The sequence below is a fragment of the Panthera pardus genome, unplaced genomic scaffold (genome assembly GCF_024362965.1).
Source record: "Panthera pardus isolate Hobbes unplaced genomic scaffold, ASM2436296v1 HiC_scaffold_8, whole genome shotgun sequence".
In the NCBI taxonomy this organism is placed as follows: domain Eukaryota; kingdom Metazoa; phylum Chordata; class Mammalia; order Carnivora; family Felidae; genus Panthera; species Panthera pardus.
Window position 1 is genome coordinate 65,865,768 of NW_026527013.1, and position 15,041 is coordinate 65,880,808.

Here is a 15,041-nt window from a genome sequence, read left to right on the forward strand (position 1 = left end):
ACCCTTTGCTCCTAACTTGCCCCTCCGTTCTGCTCTGGAATGGTCCCACAGCGTTCATCGTGCTATAGAACGAGGCCCCAGACTCAACTTCCCTCAGGGTACCCGCTGAGCGGGCAATATCCAGAGTATTATTCCCGGATTATGTGACAGGAAGTAGATATTCACGCAGTCCATGTCTCTAACCCGGGTGCCTTAACTTCCGGTCTCCACTTCCGAAGAGTAGAATTAATCTCCCCCTCCCCATAGTGTCCCCCTCACTTGCTTTTCAGACAGCAGCCTGGGTGGTTCTCGGGGTCCTCCTGGTAAAAGGTGCCAGTCTGCTGGCTGCAGAGAGACACGTGACTCTGGCACAGAGAGCGCACAGGAAAGTATTCATCCCTCCGGGGACCGGGGTACCGCTGCTCCCTGCTAGGGGCAACGAGGGCCGACAAAAGAAAGAAATGTGGGAGCCCTGGGTGACAGGTACCCAAGAGCGGCCATCGTCCACAGTTCCGGTGAAAGGGAGGACATTCTAAAGGAGGCAGTAACAACTTGGGACAATTTTGTTTAAGAAAACAATGGATGGGGCGCCTGGGTGGCTGAGTTGGTTGAGCATCCGACTTCGGCTCAGGTCATGATCTCACGGTTCATGGGTTTGAGCCCCACATCGGGTTCTTTGCTGACAGCTGGGAGCCTAGAGCCTGCTTTGGATTCTGTCTCTGTCTCTCTCTGCCCCTCCCCTACTCACGCTCTGTCTCTTTCAAAAATAAATAAACACTGAAAAAAATTTAAAAAAAGAAAACAATCGATATCACTGTGACTCATCAAAAACATCAAAATAAAGTTTCTCTCTCACCCGCTTCTGCCCTAGTTCTGTCCCCCTTCCTCTTTACAGCGTCCTGATCGTCGAACAGGATGGGCCCTGGGTGGCATTAGTGTCCAGCAGGCATTTGCAAAGGGGGCCGCTGGCACCCCTCCTGGGTCATCCCAACCCCTGGCCAACACGTAGCTCAAGGGCAGAAGTAGAAACTCACAATCCCCACCACTGTCGCCGGAACTGTGGACCATCGCCTCTAGGTATGCAATTCCCGCTACTTTCCCTTTCCAATGAGAGAAACCAGCATTTAAAATCTCTGCACAAAAATTTAGAGTGTTGGGCAACTGGGATGAGCTTTGGCACGAATAACTTTTTTTCCTTATGCGACCTGGCTTTGCTTCAGCTAAGCGTCTGCCTTTAGTTTTATTTTTTTTAATGTTCATTTATTTCTGAAGGGGGAGAGAGAGAGAGAGAGAGAGAGAGAGAGAGAGAGAGAGAAATGAGTGGGGGAGGGGCAGAGAGACAGGAAGACATAGAACCGGAAGCAGGCTCCAGGCTCCGAGCTGTCAGCACAGAGCCCGAAGCGGAGCTCGAACTCACGAGCTGCAAGATCATGACCTGAGCCGAAGTCGGACGCGTAACTGACTGAGCCACCCAGGCGCCCCCTAAATGTGTGCCTTTAGCATCAGACATATAGCGTCAAACTATGTGGAAATCAATTTTCACTGGCTGCACATGAACGGTACCTGGCTTAAGATACATTAAGCAGAGAGCTCTTAAGAAAGAGCTTAACGTCATTCAGCTTTTGCTACTCCACGACTCCGCTGTGTCAACAAAACCAGGCAGCGATGGTTGCTGACTTCAGAGCCTGCTTCTCAAAGAAGGGGCAGAGTTCTGCTGCATCCCAGTCAACTGAGATGATTCGAGAGAGAAGCTGCTCACCGCCCGAGTCATAACAAATTACAAAGAGACCACGCTGAGATAGAGCACATTGTGAACGGCACAGAGCTCCGTGGAGGCAATCACAGCTGTGTATCACGAGGCTGGCCCTGGGTGTCTGTAGAAAGACAGGCGCAAGAAAATACACAACATGGGGCGCCTGGGCGGCTCGGTCGGTTGAGCGTCCCACTTCGGCTCAGCTCATGATCTCATGGTTCGTGAGTTTGAGCCCCGTGTCGCACCCTGCGCTGTCAGCTTGGGATTCTCTCTCTCTCCCTTTCTCCCTGCCCCTCCCCTGCTCGTGCTCTCTCTCTCTCAAAATAAATAAACTTAAAAAAAAAATAAAAAGAGCGAAAGGTACAAAGCCATCATCATAGCTCTCTTCGAAATTGCTTTAGAACAAAACTCAGTTCTGCCTCACACACCTGTGGCTCAGCCCTCAGGACATAGCTTTCTACTCACAATTTGTGGACATTCCAAACAGGGAATTTGGGCTCTTTCCAGGCCAGGACGACAGAGTGTCAGCAGGATTCACTCTGCTTGTGAAAACACTGACCCCTAGTGGCAGCACTGACTCAACACACTCTCCCGGCAGCGCTTGGAAGTCCTTCCTGATCCACTAGCAAGGGAGTCCTTTTTTTTTTTTTAAGTTTATTTATCTGTTTTGAGAGAGAGAGAGAGAGCGTGTGTAGGGAAGAGGGGGGCGAGAGGGGGAGAGAGAGAAGAGAGAGAGAGAGAGAGAGAGAGAGAGAGAGAGAGAGAGAGAGAGAGAGACAGGGAGGGAAGGAATCCCAAGCAGGCTCCTAGCTGTCATTGCAGAGCCCGACTCTGGGCTTGAACCCGCCAACCATGAGATCATGACCTGAGCCGAGGTTGGACACTTAAAAGTTCAGTAAAAGTCGCCCTTCATTAAAAAAAAAAAAAATCCCAGAAAACACTCCATCGGCATATAAGGCTCTTTCTCCTTTTCCAGCTTTGTACTGTTCAAACAGACCCTGGAAGAGGTGAAAGGGAAGTTTGCTGTAGGTTTAACTTCTATTTCTCATTAGGAGTGAATCTGGGCACTTTCCATTTATTTAGGCATCGCTTACACCTCTTTTTCTGCGAACTTTCTATGAATATCTCTCTTGGTTAGAAGGTCACCTTTTTTTAATGTTTGTTTATTTATTTATTTTTGAGGGGAGGGAGGGAGAGAGAGAGAGAGAGGTAGCAAGCCAGGGAGGGAGAGAATCCCAAGCCCGATGTGGGTGTCCGACGCACAAACCGTGAGATCATGACCTGAGCCAGAACCAAGAGTCGGACGCTTAACTGACTAAGCCACCCAGGAGCCCCCTTTTTCTTTCTTTCGTTCTTTTTTTTTTTTTTTAATTTGAAGTAGATACACAATGTTGTATTCGTGTCAGGTGTACAACATAGGGAATCAACATGTCTCTACATCATTCAATGCCCACCGCGGTAAGTGTAGTGTCACATTGTACAACATTATTACAATATTATCAACTACATTCTCTAAGCTGTATTTTTCTTCCCAGTGACTGGAAGCTTGTAGGTCTTAATCCCCTTCGCTTACTTCGCCCATTCCCCCCACACTCACCCTTCCGACAACCACCAGTTTGTTCTGTTTTTATGAGTCCATTTGTTTGCTTTTTATTTTTTTTGATCCCATATATAACTGAATGCATAGAAAAGATGTACGACAGAATATTATTCGGCCATAGAAAAAAATGAAATCTTGCCAATTGCACTGACGTTGATGGACCTACAGGGAATCACACTAAATAAGATAAAGTCAGACAGAGAAAGACAAATGCCCTATGATTTCACTTATTTATGGTTGCCATTGCTTTTCTAAGAGCCCTGGTCCCACATTCATCATCTGGACATTTACTTTGCTTATAACATTCCCTTTCCCTCCTTCTCTCCCTCTCTTTTGTTATTCAAGAATTTAGTTTCCCTTGCAGTCAAATTCACCAGTGTTTAGGAAAGTATCCCATACTCTCAATTTGCAGATGAATTCACTCCTATTTTCTGCTAGTAACTGTATGGTTTCAATTTTTACATTTACATTTCTGATTCATTTGTTTTTTACCCTCATATTTATGGTGAAAATGTACACGATTTTATCTTTCTCTGTAGGGCTATTCAGTGATCTCAAATTCCTGAATTAATAAGATTATTTTCCTCCACTGATTTGACATGTGGCCAAATTGTATATCAATTTCTGTCTTCAACTCGCTCCAGATTTTCTATTGGGTTCCACTGAGCTACTGTGGCCAATATGACACGGTCTGAATTACAGAGGCTTAAGGAGCATTTTATTTATTTATTTTAAAAAAGTTTTTTTTTAATGTTTATTTATTTTTGAGAGAGAGAGAGAGAGAGAGAGAGAGACAGACAGAGTGAGAGCAGGGAAGGGGCAGAGAGAAAGGGAGACACAGAATCCGAAGCAGGCTCCAGGCTCTGAGCTGTCAGCACAGAGCCCAACTCGGGGCTCAAACCCATGGATTGCACTGCGAGATCATGACCTGAGCCAAAGTCAGACGCTTAATTGACTGAGCCACCCAGGCACCCCTTAAGAAGCATTTTAAAACTGGTTAGGCTTTTCCACCCTCCTTGCCTTTCAGAGTTTTCCTGGCTAGTCATTGCTTGTTTATTTTTCCAAGTAAACTTTATAACCAATTTATTTAGCTCTATGACAAAACCCAATCAACAGAATAATGTTGAATCTTCATATTTAAGAACACGGTATGCCTTCCACGTGTACAATTCTACTTTTGTGTGCCTCTGTGGAATTTTGTAATTTTTCTTATAAACGCTTTGAACAGTTCCTATGAAGTTTTTGCCTAGGTTCTATTTATCTATATCATAAATGTATTTTCTTACGTTGCACTGAGAAAAAAACTCACACAGATTAGCAACGCCCACAACAAAATTTATGCGGCCATTCTTTGCTGTAGAAAAAGCTGTAATACTTAACTGCATTAAGTAAAATGGTGTGAGCAGCCAAGCCCTCCAGTGTAATTAAATAGACTCCTTACTCAAACACAAATGTAGCTTATAGAGTGTATGAAATATTGGAAGACTTTTTTTTTTTTTTTTAAAGAGACAGAACACGTGTGCATGTGCGCGAATGAGGGAGGGGCAGAGGGAGACAGAGAAAGAGAGAGAGAGAGAGAGATGGAGAGAGAGAATCTTAAGCAGGCCCCACACTCAGCACAGAGCCTGCCACAGGGCTCAATCTCACGACCATGGGATCATGACCTGAGCCAAAATCAAAAGTCAGATGCTCAACCGAGTGAGCCACCCAAGCGCTCCTAGAAGACATTATCCAATAATTTGTGGCCAAAATTGAGACCAAAATTACAGACTAATGAGTCAACGGACATTTCAAACCATTCTCAGTGGATTTAAGTCTGTTTTTTCGCAAAGCAAATGGCATTGCTGATGTGGTCAGGGCAGGTAAAAACCTGCGTAGATTACACAACTAAAGACGAGATTGTCTTAAAAATCATTAGGTAATTTTATTCAGGGTTATTTAGACAAAGATAAGAATGGTTACAGGCACTTCTGTGGACAGGTGCCTGTGGCCGCATCTAGCTCAAGTACGGCCTCAGCTCTGGCCACGTGTAAATCCTTCCTCAAACTGGAAACCAATGAGATTTGGTTGTCTTGACAGCTGAGAGCTGATGTGCACAGAGCTTTAAAATATAGCCATTAAGGGACGTCTGGGTGGCTCAACTGGTTGAGCATCGCCTCTTGATTTCAGCTCAGGTCAGGATCTCAGGGTCGTGGCATGGAGCTTTGCGCCCGACTCTGTGATGACAGCGTGGAGCCTGCTTGGGATTCTCCCTCTCTGTCCCTCCTCCGCTTTCATGCATGTTAGCACTCTTTCTCGCTCTTAAATAGAAATACACTTTAAAAAAGGGCGATGAGAAAGAATGAAATCTTGCCATTTGCAACAACGTAGATGGAACTAGAGTGTATTATGCTAAGTGAAATAAGTCAGTCGGAGAAAGACAGATATCATATGATTTCACTCACATGTGGAATTTAGGAAACACGACAGATGAACACAGGGGGAGGGAAGGAAAAACAAAATACAAATAGAGAGGGAGGCACTTATAAGACACTCTTAAATACAGAGAACAAACTGAGGGTAGCTGGAGGGGAAGTGGGTGGGGGGGTAGGTTAAATGGTGACGGGCATTAAAAAGGACACTTTTTGGGGCCACCTGGGTGGCTCATTCGGTTGAACATCTGACTTCACCTCAAGTCATGATCTTGAGCTTTGTGGGTTCGAGCCCCGTGTTGGGCTCTGTGCTGACAGCTCAGAGCCTGGAGCCTGCATGGGATTCTCTGTCTCCTTTTCTCTCTGTCCCTCCCCCACTTGGGCTCTGCCTCTCTCTGTCTCTCAAAAATAAATAAATGTAAAAAAAAAATTTAAAAAAAGGGCACTTTTTGGGATGAGCACTGGGTATTCTGTGTAAGTGATGAATCACTAAATTCTACTCCTGAAGCCAAGACTAAACTGTGTTAACTTGAATTTAAATATAAAAAAAATAATTAAAAAAATTAAAATTAAGAAAAAAAACCCATGACCACTAAAAGGGAAAAGTAGTATTAAATTCAGGGCATTAAACTCCTATGTTTTTAAAGTGACATGTGAGGAACTGAAACATTTCCACACATCTACTGTTAGATTCAGAAGTCATATCATTTTGTCATGGGGACACATATTAACACATTCAGTTAAATTTTAAAGTATGATGTGAGTTTTTTTTTAACCCAAATTAAATTTGATTTGGCTTCTTGGTTGGAAAATAAGGGCTTGTTTTGCCAATTCGTGTACAGGGCAAACTTTCTCCATAAACCAAAGTGGCTATAAGCCCCAGATCTTGACAAAAACAGATTTAAAATTTGGGATGAGGGGCGCCTGGGTGGCTCAGTCGGTTAAGCGTCCGAATTCGGCTCAGGTCATGATCTTGTGCTTTGTGAGTTCCAGCCCCGCGTCGGGCTCTGTGCTGACAACTCAGAGCCTGGAGCCTGCTTCAGATTCTGTGTCTCCCTCTCTCTCTCTGGCCCTCCCCCGTTCATGCTCTGTCTCTCTCTGTCTCAGAAATAAATAAACATAAAGAAAAAATTTTTAATTCTTCACATATATTATTTGATGTCTACACCTGTTTCTATCACATTTGTTCCTTCAGGAAGGAAGTCTTCAAACGGTATTTAAAAAAAATGCCTACAAGGAATGAGTATAATTATTATTTGATAAGTCTGGTTAAGGTTTTCCTTATACCTCCCAGAAGTCAGTAACTCCAGGGTGATTGAGTAACAAGTCCTTTACCAGTCAAATGGCCTCCAAATCTTGTCTGTTGACAAATTTGAAAAGAACTTAATCAGGTAGAGATAAAACACCATTCGAGGGGCTCCTGGATGGCTCAGTCAGTGAAGTGTCCAACTTTGGCTCAGGTCATGATCTCACGGTTCGTGGGTTTGAGCCCCATGTGAGCTCTGGGCTGACAGCTCAGAGCCTGGAGCCTGCTTCGGATTCCACGTCTCCCTCTCTCTCTGCCCCTCCCCTGCTTGCGCTCTGTCTCTTTCTCAAAAATAAACAAACATTAAAAAATTAAGGAAAAAAAGTCCATTCAAAACCATTTTCACAATAGATCACTCTGTGAATTACCTGCAGAAGCTGCAGACAGCTTAACTTTTCCTTCTTTGTAGACTTATTTATGTAAAATGTTTTTCAAGGCTTAATATAAAAGAGTCCCAAAATTCAATGTGGAAGCTTATCTAGATTTATCCATAAATTATGTTCATTAATGGATATATTAAATAAATGGAAAAAAATACTTTTTGTCTTATTAAAAGGTGACATCTTTTCAAAAAAATTAACTTCTCAGGGCCACCGGGGTGGCTCAGTTGGTTGAGCGTCTGACTCTTCATTTAGCTCAGGTTGTGATCTCACAGTCTGTGGGATCGAGGCCTGGGTCGGGCTCCGTGCTGAGCCAGTATGGAGCCTGTTTGGGACTCCCCTCTCTCTCTCTGTCTGCCCTTCTCCCCCACTCAAAATAAAAAAAAAAACTTCTAAAAAAGTGAATTTTCATGCTCAACAATTATATATCAAAAGTCGTAACATATTTATACTGTTTTTATTTATTTGCAGCTGTAATGTGAACTTAATCTGTCAGAATGTTTTTCTACTTAAAGCTTTATGATCACGTGAAATTTAAAAGAATCCAATTTCGATAGACGTTTTTATCTTACATTTCATTTAAGCCTTTATAAAAGACCTTTAAGCATAAAATATATATTGACTAGAACAGAATATTACATGGGGACTGGCAGAACGGAAAAGGAAAATAATGCAAAATTTCTTATCGCTGTAGAAGGGTTTGCCCATATAATTTTAAAATGTGATGGTAAAGCATATCTTTATTAGATATACTTTAAATGTCAGTATTTATAACATACTATGAATTCTTTTCCTTCAAGTATTTAAAATCGTGAAAAAAAGGTTTGGGGCAACTGCGTAGCTCAGTTAGTTAAGCTTCTGACTTGGGCTCAGGTCATGATCTCGTCATCTGTGGGTTTGAGCCCCACGTCAAGCTCTATGCTGACAGCTCGGAGCCTGGAGCCCGCTTCAGATCCTCTGTCTCCCTCTCTCTCTGTACCTCCCTGCTTGCACTCTTTGTCTCTCTGTCTCTTTCTCTCTCTCAAAAATAAGTAAACGTGAAAAAAAATGTTTTAATTATGAAGAAAAGTTTTACATGCCAACTTTGAAACATGAGGGCACAGGTAGTTTTAACAAATCCTTTCGGGGCACCTGGGTGGGTCAGTGAGTTAAGCGTCGGACTCTTGATCTCGGCTCAGGTCATGACCTCATGGTTCGTGAGTTCGAGCCCCACATCGGGCTCCGTGCGAATAGTGGGGATCCCGCCTGGATTCTCTCTCTCCCCCCCTCTCTCTCCCCTGTCTCTCTCTCTCAAAATAAAACTAAAAAAATAAATACACAAAACTTGAATAAATTTCCCTTCAAAGCGTAGTTGAGGAGTTTGGGAACTGGTGGGTTCAGGGTGGGAAAGAGGGCCAGGTGGCCCCCAAACCATCAGCTCCTCCTGAGCGTACAGGAGTGAGTCCAGAGAGCGTAAGTTCAGTCCTTCTAAGCAAGGATCCTCCTGACCGTGCTGACTGGTACCTGCTCCAGGCGTAGCACGGGCAGGTAAACGAGTAGCCCATGTGCAGCTTTGTGCATTTATCCAGACTGAAAGCACAAAAACCTAACAACCAAACGAATCTAGGATTCCATTTTTAGAAGGTTCCTTGAAGCAGCAAGAAGCACGCCCGGTTAGCAAGAAGCCCCTGCGGGGTTAGTACTCACATTCGAGCCCATTCCCAAAGCCGACCGTGACGGGTCCCCATCGCCGTCCAGCCCGCACCGCCCGATCTGCTCCGCCTGGAACACAGACACGCGTCAGGTCATCTCCAGGTCAAAGGTCAAGCAAGCCCAGGTCGAAAGTCATCCTCAGCGATTACTACAGCCAAAGATACCAGCGTGGTCCTCAAGGCAGCAGACTCTAGATGGGAATCCTGGGGCTCGTCCCTCCGCTCAGGAACCCAGAAGCCCCTAACCAAAGTGCTCACTGATCTGAAAACTGGTTGTGAAATCCATGACTCACGGGGAGGCATTTTCTTTTTGCATTTTCCCAAAAGCATATCGTCCGCTTGGAAAACGCACAAGAAGAAAACAGTAGTTAGTGCGTCTGGGCCGAATGAGTGGGCTCTGAAAACCAATTGAGTAACAAGTGTTGGTTGGGGCTTTCTAAATCTGCTCAGTGAGTGCAGCAGAAATAATTCACCGAACATCTCACTCTCCACAAAAGATAAACAATCATGGTATCTCGCTCCATCGTGAAGAACGATGTCTCGCATTGATGGTTCACTGGCCTCCGGCTACAGAATCACAGGGCGCAGCAGGAGATACAGCTCCTGACACCCCCCCTCCCCCATGAGAATCTCTGGGGAGAAGACCCAAGAATCCAATTGTTAGGCGAGGTCTTAGGGTGATTCTTAGGTACTTTTTCAGAACCGCTGAGTTACAAGAATAAATAGTGTCCAGATAGTAGAAAATTACCATGTTTTAAAATGAAACCCCCAAGTTTAAAATACCAAAAATGAAAATACCAAAGTCTTATTTTTATTTTTTGAGAGGAGCATGAGTGGGGGGGGGGCAGGGAGAGAGGGGAACAGAGGATCCCAGGCGGGCTCTGGGCTGACAGCATTTAAGCCCAACATGGGGCTCAAACTCATGAACCGTGAGATCCTGACCCGAGCTCAAGTCAGACGTTCAATCAACTGAGCCACCCAGGGGCCCCTAAGATACCAAAGCTTTATAATAAGGAGAGATATGCACCCTCAGCTGCTTCAGCCAAAATGCTATCCCTTAAGTATATCCTTGTTGAGACTACATGCACACACACACACACACACACACACACACACACACACACACGTATATATTTTTTTGCTTTTAAGGAGATACTGCAAAGACCTATGTTAGCTTCAAATTGCCTTGGCATTTCTCCATTCTCAGTGTTCTGTTCTCTTGAGATGTGTGCAGACTATCTGGCATCGTAACATTTTAGGAATCACTTAATGATTTTGCCCGGGGCGCCTGGTTGGCTCAGTCGGTTAAGCGTCTGACTTTGGCTCAGGTCATGATCTCATAGTTTGTGAGTTCGAGCCCTGCATCGGGCTCTGTGCTGACAGCTCGGAGCCTGGAGCCTGCTTCGGATTCTGCGTCTCCCTCTCTCTCTGCCCCTTCTTCCGCTCACGCTCTATCTCTCTCTCTCAAAAATAAATAGAATATTAAAAAAAACTTAAAGAAAGTAATGATTTTACCCAACCCTCCTAGGATTCATGAAGAAAAGTGTGAACCAAGTACAGTGGGAGTAAGGGAGGAAGAGCCAGGGCACTGGAAGGACAGGCCGGTGTGGACTCGGACCGTGGTCAGCTCAGGGGCATGCAGCCTGTGCTTCCTCGACTGTGCAATGGGCTGGATACTACCCGTCAGCAGGCTTCCAGAAGACGAAGCTAAGCTGCATTTAGCACAGCCTCTCAATCCAGGAAGCGAAGAGGAACAAGGCCTGGAGAGGCTGGGGCCACAAACCACAGATACTCCGGTAAGAGAAGTCGAGGGCAAAATAAAACAAAGTAAGGGAGAGAGGAGGTGCAGGAGAAGGGAAACTAAGCGCAGCCTGACGGGGACAGCGCCAAGACGCCAGGACAGAAAGAATCCCGCAGCCTTGGCATTTTCCCAGTGTCCCCGGCGGTGGCGTAAGCCAGGCAGCCTCCCACCCCCACGCCACAGGCGACCTTATTTTGCTAAAACCAAAAGCGTTTCTTGGTTTTTTACTGGCTTTGCTGGCAGTTCCTTCCCTCCAAAGGAGTAAGACTCCAGAGGACTCTTGAGATCCCCGTGTGAGGAAATGGTAGGTTTTACTATGACTTGGTTCCATCAGGATCAAGGAGGACAGTGAGGAACGCAGTCTTGGAAAATGTGATCTCCCAGATTTCAGGAACCCAGAAGCCCCACATTTATAGAGTGAAGGGAAATTCAAACGCAAAAGTCGGAATCTGTAATTTCAAGTAATCCTGACCTGACCAGAACAAAAAAAAGGAGAAGAGAGGAGGGGAGGGAAGAGAAAGGGGGGAGGTGATGGGAGAGGAAGGAAGAGGGGGTAAGGAGGGGAGGGGAGAGAAAGGAGGAGGGGGTGGGGGAGGGGAGAGAAAAGAGGGGGAAGGGGGAGGAGAGAGAAAGGAAGAGGGGATGAGGAAGGGGGAGAGGAGAGAAAGGAGAAGGGGGAAGGGGGAGGAGGGACTGGGAGGGAATATGGGATAGAGAGAAGGAAAGCACCAAGGATCTTGAGAGAAGTACGACGAGCACTGATTTTCAAAGGACACCTAGCAACATCAGAGAAAGGGCATGTAACCAGTAACAAAAAAGAGATTCACAAAAGCAAAATCAAAGCATCAGGACACACAAAGAGGAAAATGAGCTGGTGTGTGTGGGTCACTGCCAAAGGCAACAGACACCTGCAGGAGGCCAAGCTCCTGAGCCACACTTGACCTTGGCTTTCACCCTGGAGCTCACTGCCCCCCCCTCCTCTGAACCAGAAACCACCGCGGGCCGGGGGTGCTGCGGGCTGTGCAGCCCGGATCTAAGCCCGGACCCTGAGCACCGTTATTTCCTGCTTCCCGTCCTCATCAGCAAAGTGGTGTGAACCGTCCCCTCCCTCGGCCTCCTGAACCGGGGAAATGAGATGCACAGGTCCGGGCGGTGGGCACAGGGGTTTCTCACCAGCACCAGGCTGCCCTCCCATTCTGCCTGGAACTGGATACAAATATGGAATCAGAGCCCGCCAGTGGCCGGACCGCTTTTGTCCTTTTAGTCTCACTAGGAAGGAGCAAATACTAGGGATTAGCAAAATATACCTTTTGGACACCGGGTGCCGTGCACGAGCCGGCAGAGCAGGGCTCGTGGCTTTGGGTCCCACTGGCGAACACAACATTATCACCCTGCTTTAGGAATCAAGTCTGGATGTATGTCAGTCACTTTCCTGCATATGAATAAGTTCCCTTTCACCTGAAGAAATTAATATTCCTACAAATATTTAGAAAAATTCCAAGACAGGGTGAGTACAAACATCCCACGCAACTATTTTTACGTAACGCAGAATCATACGTGTATTCAGCCCATTACCTTACTACTGCTTCTTTTATTAACTTTGAAAAATCCCAGAAATTTTTTCTTCTCTTTATCTGTCTCATCGTTGCCAAGCGATGATTTTCTAAAGGTTTCTGCAGAGAAAAGAAAAGTATCGTTATTATCAGTCTAGGGAATGAGATTAAACACCACACTTTAAACATCTCGATAAATGAGTCCTCTACCCTTAAACTTTATTTTGGTTTTTATAGGACAAACCAGCAACTATTTCTTCCAAAGCATTTTGAGGGGCGTCTCGGAGGCTCAGTCAGTTAATTGTCTGACTTCGGCACAGGTCATGATCTCACGGTTCATGGGTTCGAGCCCCGCGTTGGGCTCTGTGCTGACAGCTCAGAGCCTGGAGCCTGCTTCGGATTCTGTGTCTCCCTCTCTCTCTCCGCCCCTCCCCTGCTTGTGCTCAGTCTCACAAAAATAAATAAATGGAAACAAATTTTTAATAAAAAAAAGCATTTCAAGCCACCTGAAAGCCTCCAAGTCCCATTTATGAAATGACTAAAGGTTCTCACAATTTTCAGTGAGTTGGGTGGCATTTTCCTCTGGGTGGGATTGAACCCTGTGCATGAATGATAAAAACAAATCAATCAAGCAGTTCTAGGGTGGAACCATCCACTAGAAAAATGAAGTAAATCACACACGCTGTTTTACATTCTCTAGAGGCTGCGTCAAAAACAACCAGGTGTGATGTTAATAATGTATTTGTTTAATCTAATATTTCTAAAATATTATCATGCCATTAGATAAATGAGAGAGAAATTATTAATGAAATTGTTTTTTGAGAGAGAGAGAGGGCAGGGTAGGGGCAGAGAGAGAGGGGGCCACAGGATCTGAAGAGGGCTCTGAGCTGACAGCCCAATGTGGGGCTCGAGCTCAGGAACCACGAGATCATGACCTGAGCCAAAGTCAGACTGTTAACCCACTGAGCCACCCAGGCGCCCCATTAATGAGACATTTTAAATTCATTTTGGTGGTGGGACATGTGGGTGACTAAGTTGGTTAAGTGCCCAACTTTGGCTCAGATTATGATCTCACGGTTCGTGGGTTCAAGCCCCACGTTGGGCTCTGTGCTGACAGCTCAGAGCCTGGAGCCTGCCTCAGATTCTGTGTGTGTGTGTCTCTCTCTCCCCTCTCCTGCTCACACTCTGTCTCTTGCTCAAGAATAAACATACATAAAAAATTTTTTTTAAATTCATTTTGGTGCTGAGTGTGCGGGTCACAGCGCACATCTCAGCTCAGACTGGCCACAGTCCATGTGCCCAAGGGCCACACGTGACTGGTGACTAGGACGGGGCCATCTGTGTTAAACATCCACTTTTGGAATTATGAGTGAGGTACAAACGCTCACTAAATAAAATAAATCAATAGCTTTCTGGCTTAAAAAAGGCCACTCGTTTCCAGAACATGGACTGGCCGTGATGGTTTACCCGGGTGGTAGCTGACATAACCCTATGTGACCTGCCAGGATTCGTGTTTCCAGATCTGCTTTCTACGACCTCAACCCGAAGGTCTTCCTTCCCGATGACATTCTCCAGGAGCCCCCAGATGGGGACGTCGAAGCCCAGACTTGTCGGGCAGCTGACGGCATCATGGCATCACTGAGGACTTGGGCCAGTTCCAGACCCCTGCCTCTGGGGTGGGGCCCAGCGCCCCGCATTCACTCCCCTTTAACCCCCGGTGCTTCTGCTGCCGGGCTGTGGTTGAGAACCAGCAGAAGAGGGGTCAGGAGCACCGAGGGCACACCGCTTTGCCACCCGACGCCAGGCCTCTGTCATGAACTCATCCGGTTCTTCTCTTCCAAGGCACCCAGAGATGCCAAGGGGGGGGGCATTGGGGTATTCCCGAGGGACAGAAAGATGAATTTCCTGGCCCACTGCCAGCTGCTGGACAGCCCGACCGCCAATCCACGGGTAGGAAAATCTGGACTGGGATCACACAGTCTGCTGTCAGAACATCAACCCAAACAAGGTAAGCAGCAGGGAGCTTCTTTATCTGCTGGCCTAGAATTTCACCCTCCGATGAGAGCACACACACGAGAGCCGGTACGTTAGTAGCAAATGCATGAACGCTAATGCTGCCTCCCCAGCAAAGTAAAACCCAAGCACCCTCATTCCTTAAATTCTTCTGGGAGCGGCAAAGGCCCGGGGTTTAGTGCCGAGGCCCAGGCCCTCGGTTACGTGCAGGCGACTCCAGCCAAGCCACTGGTGCCCTCCGATCCAGATCAGTGAGCGAGCGACTCCCATCGCGAGCCATGCATCCACACACACGCGCGCGCGCGCACAGATTTCACGGCTGATCGCACTGAAACCCTCCGCGCCAGGCACCGAGCTACGAAGGCTGAGGTGTGCTACGATACAGGGTAAAACTACACCCAGGTGAACAACAGTAGGCGTCGACAGGTGTATTTATAATCAATCGTTGTGTCTAGCATTGAGGGCCACGTGAAGCCAAGGTAGTAAAATGTGTGGTGTCATAGAACTCGGCAGGCGAACGAGGGAACGTGTCACTGGCACACCGGGTATTACAC

The 15,041-nt window shown here is 46.4% G+C and overlaps 1 protein-coding gene across 10 annotated transcripts in view; it reads right to left on the bottom strand.

Moving 5' to 3' along the window:
• COBL (cordon-bleu WH2 repeat protein) overlaps positions 1-15,041 on the bottom strand; it is a 271,166-nt gene that overhangs the window by 132,863 nt on the left and 123,262 nt on the right. For 5 of the 10 annotated variants that reach the window (XM_053897728.1, XM_053897725.1, XM_053897729.1 and 2 more), the window contains 2 exons: positions 12,497-12,594; positions 9,116-9,190 (listed from right to left, as the gene is read on the bottom strand). In XM_053897728.1, the coding sequence (XP_053753703.1) occupies positions 9,116-9,190; positions 12,497-12,594 (173 nt within the window). The remainder of the gene's footprint in view (positions 1-9,115; positions 9,191-12,496; positions 12,595-15,041) is intronic. The other 5 variants (XM_053897731.1, XM_053897730.1, XM_053897734.1 and 2 more) reach the window with 1 other exon arrangement.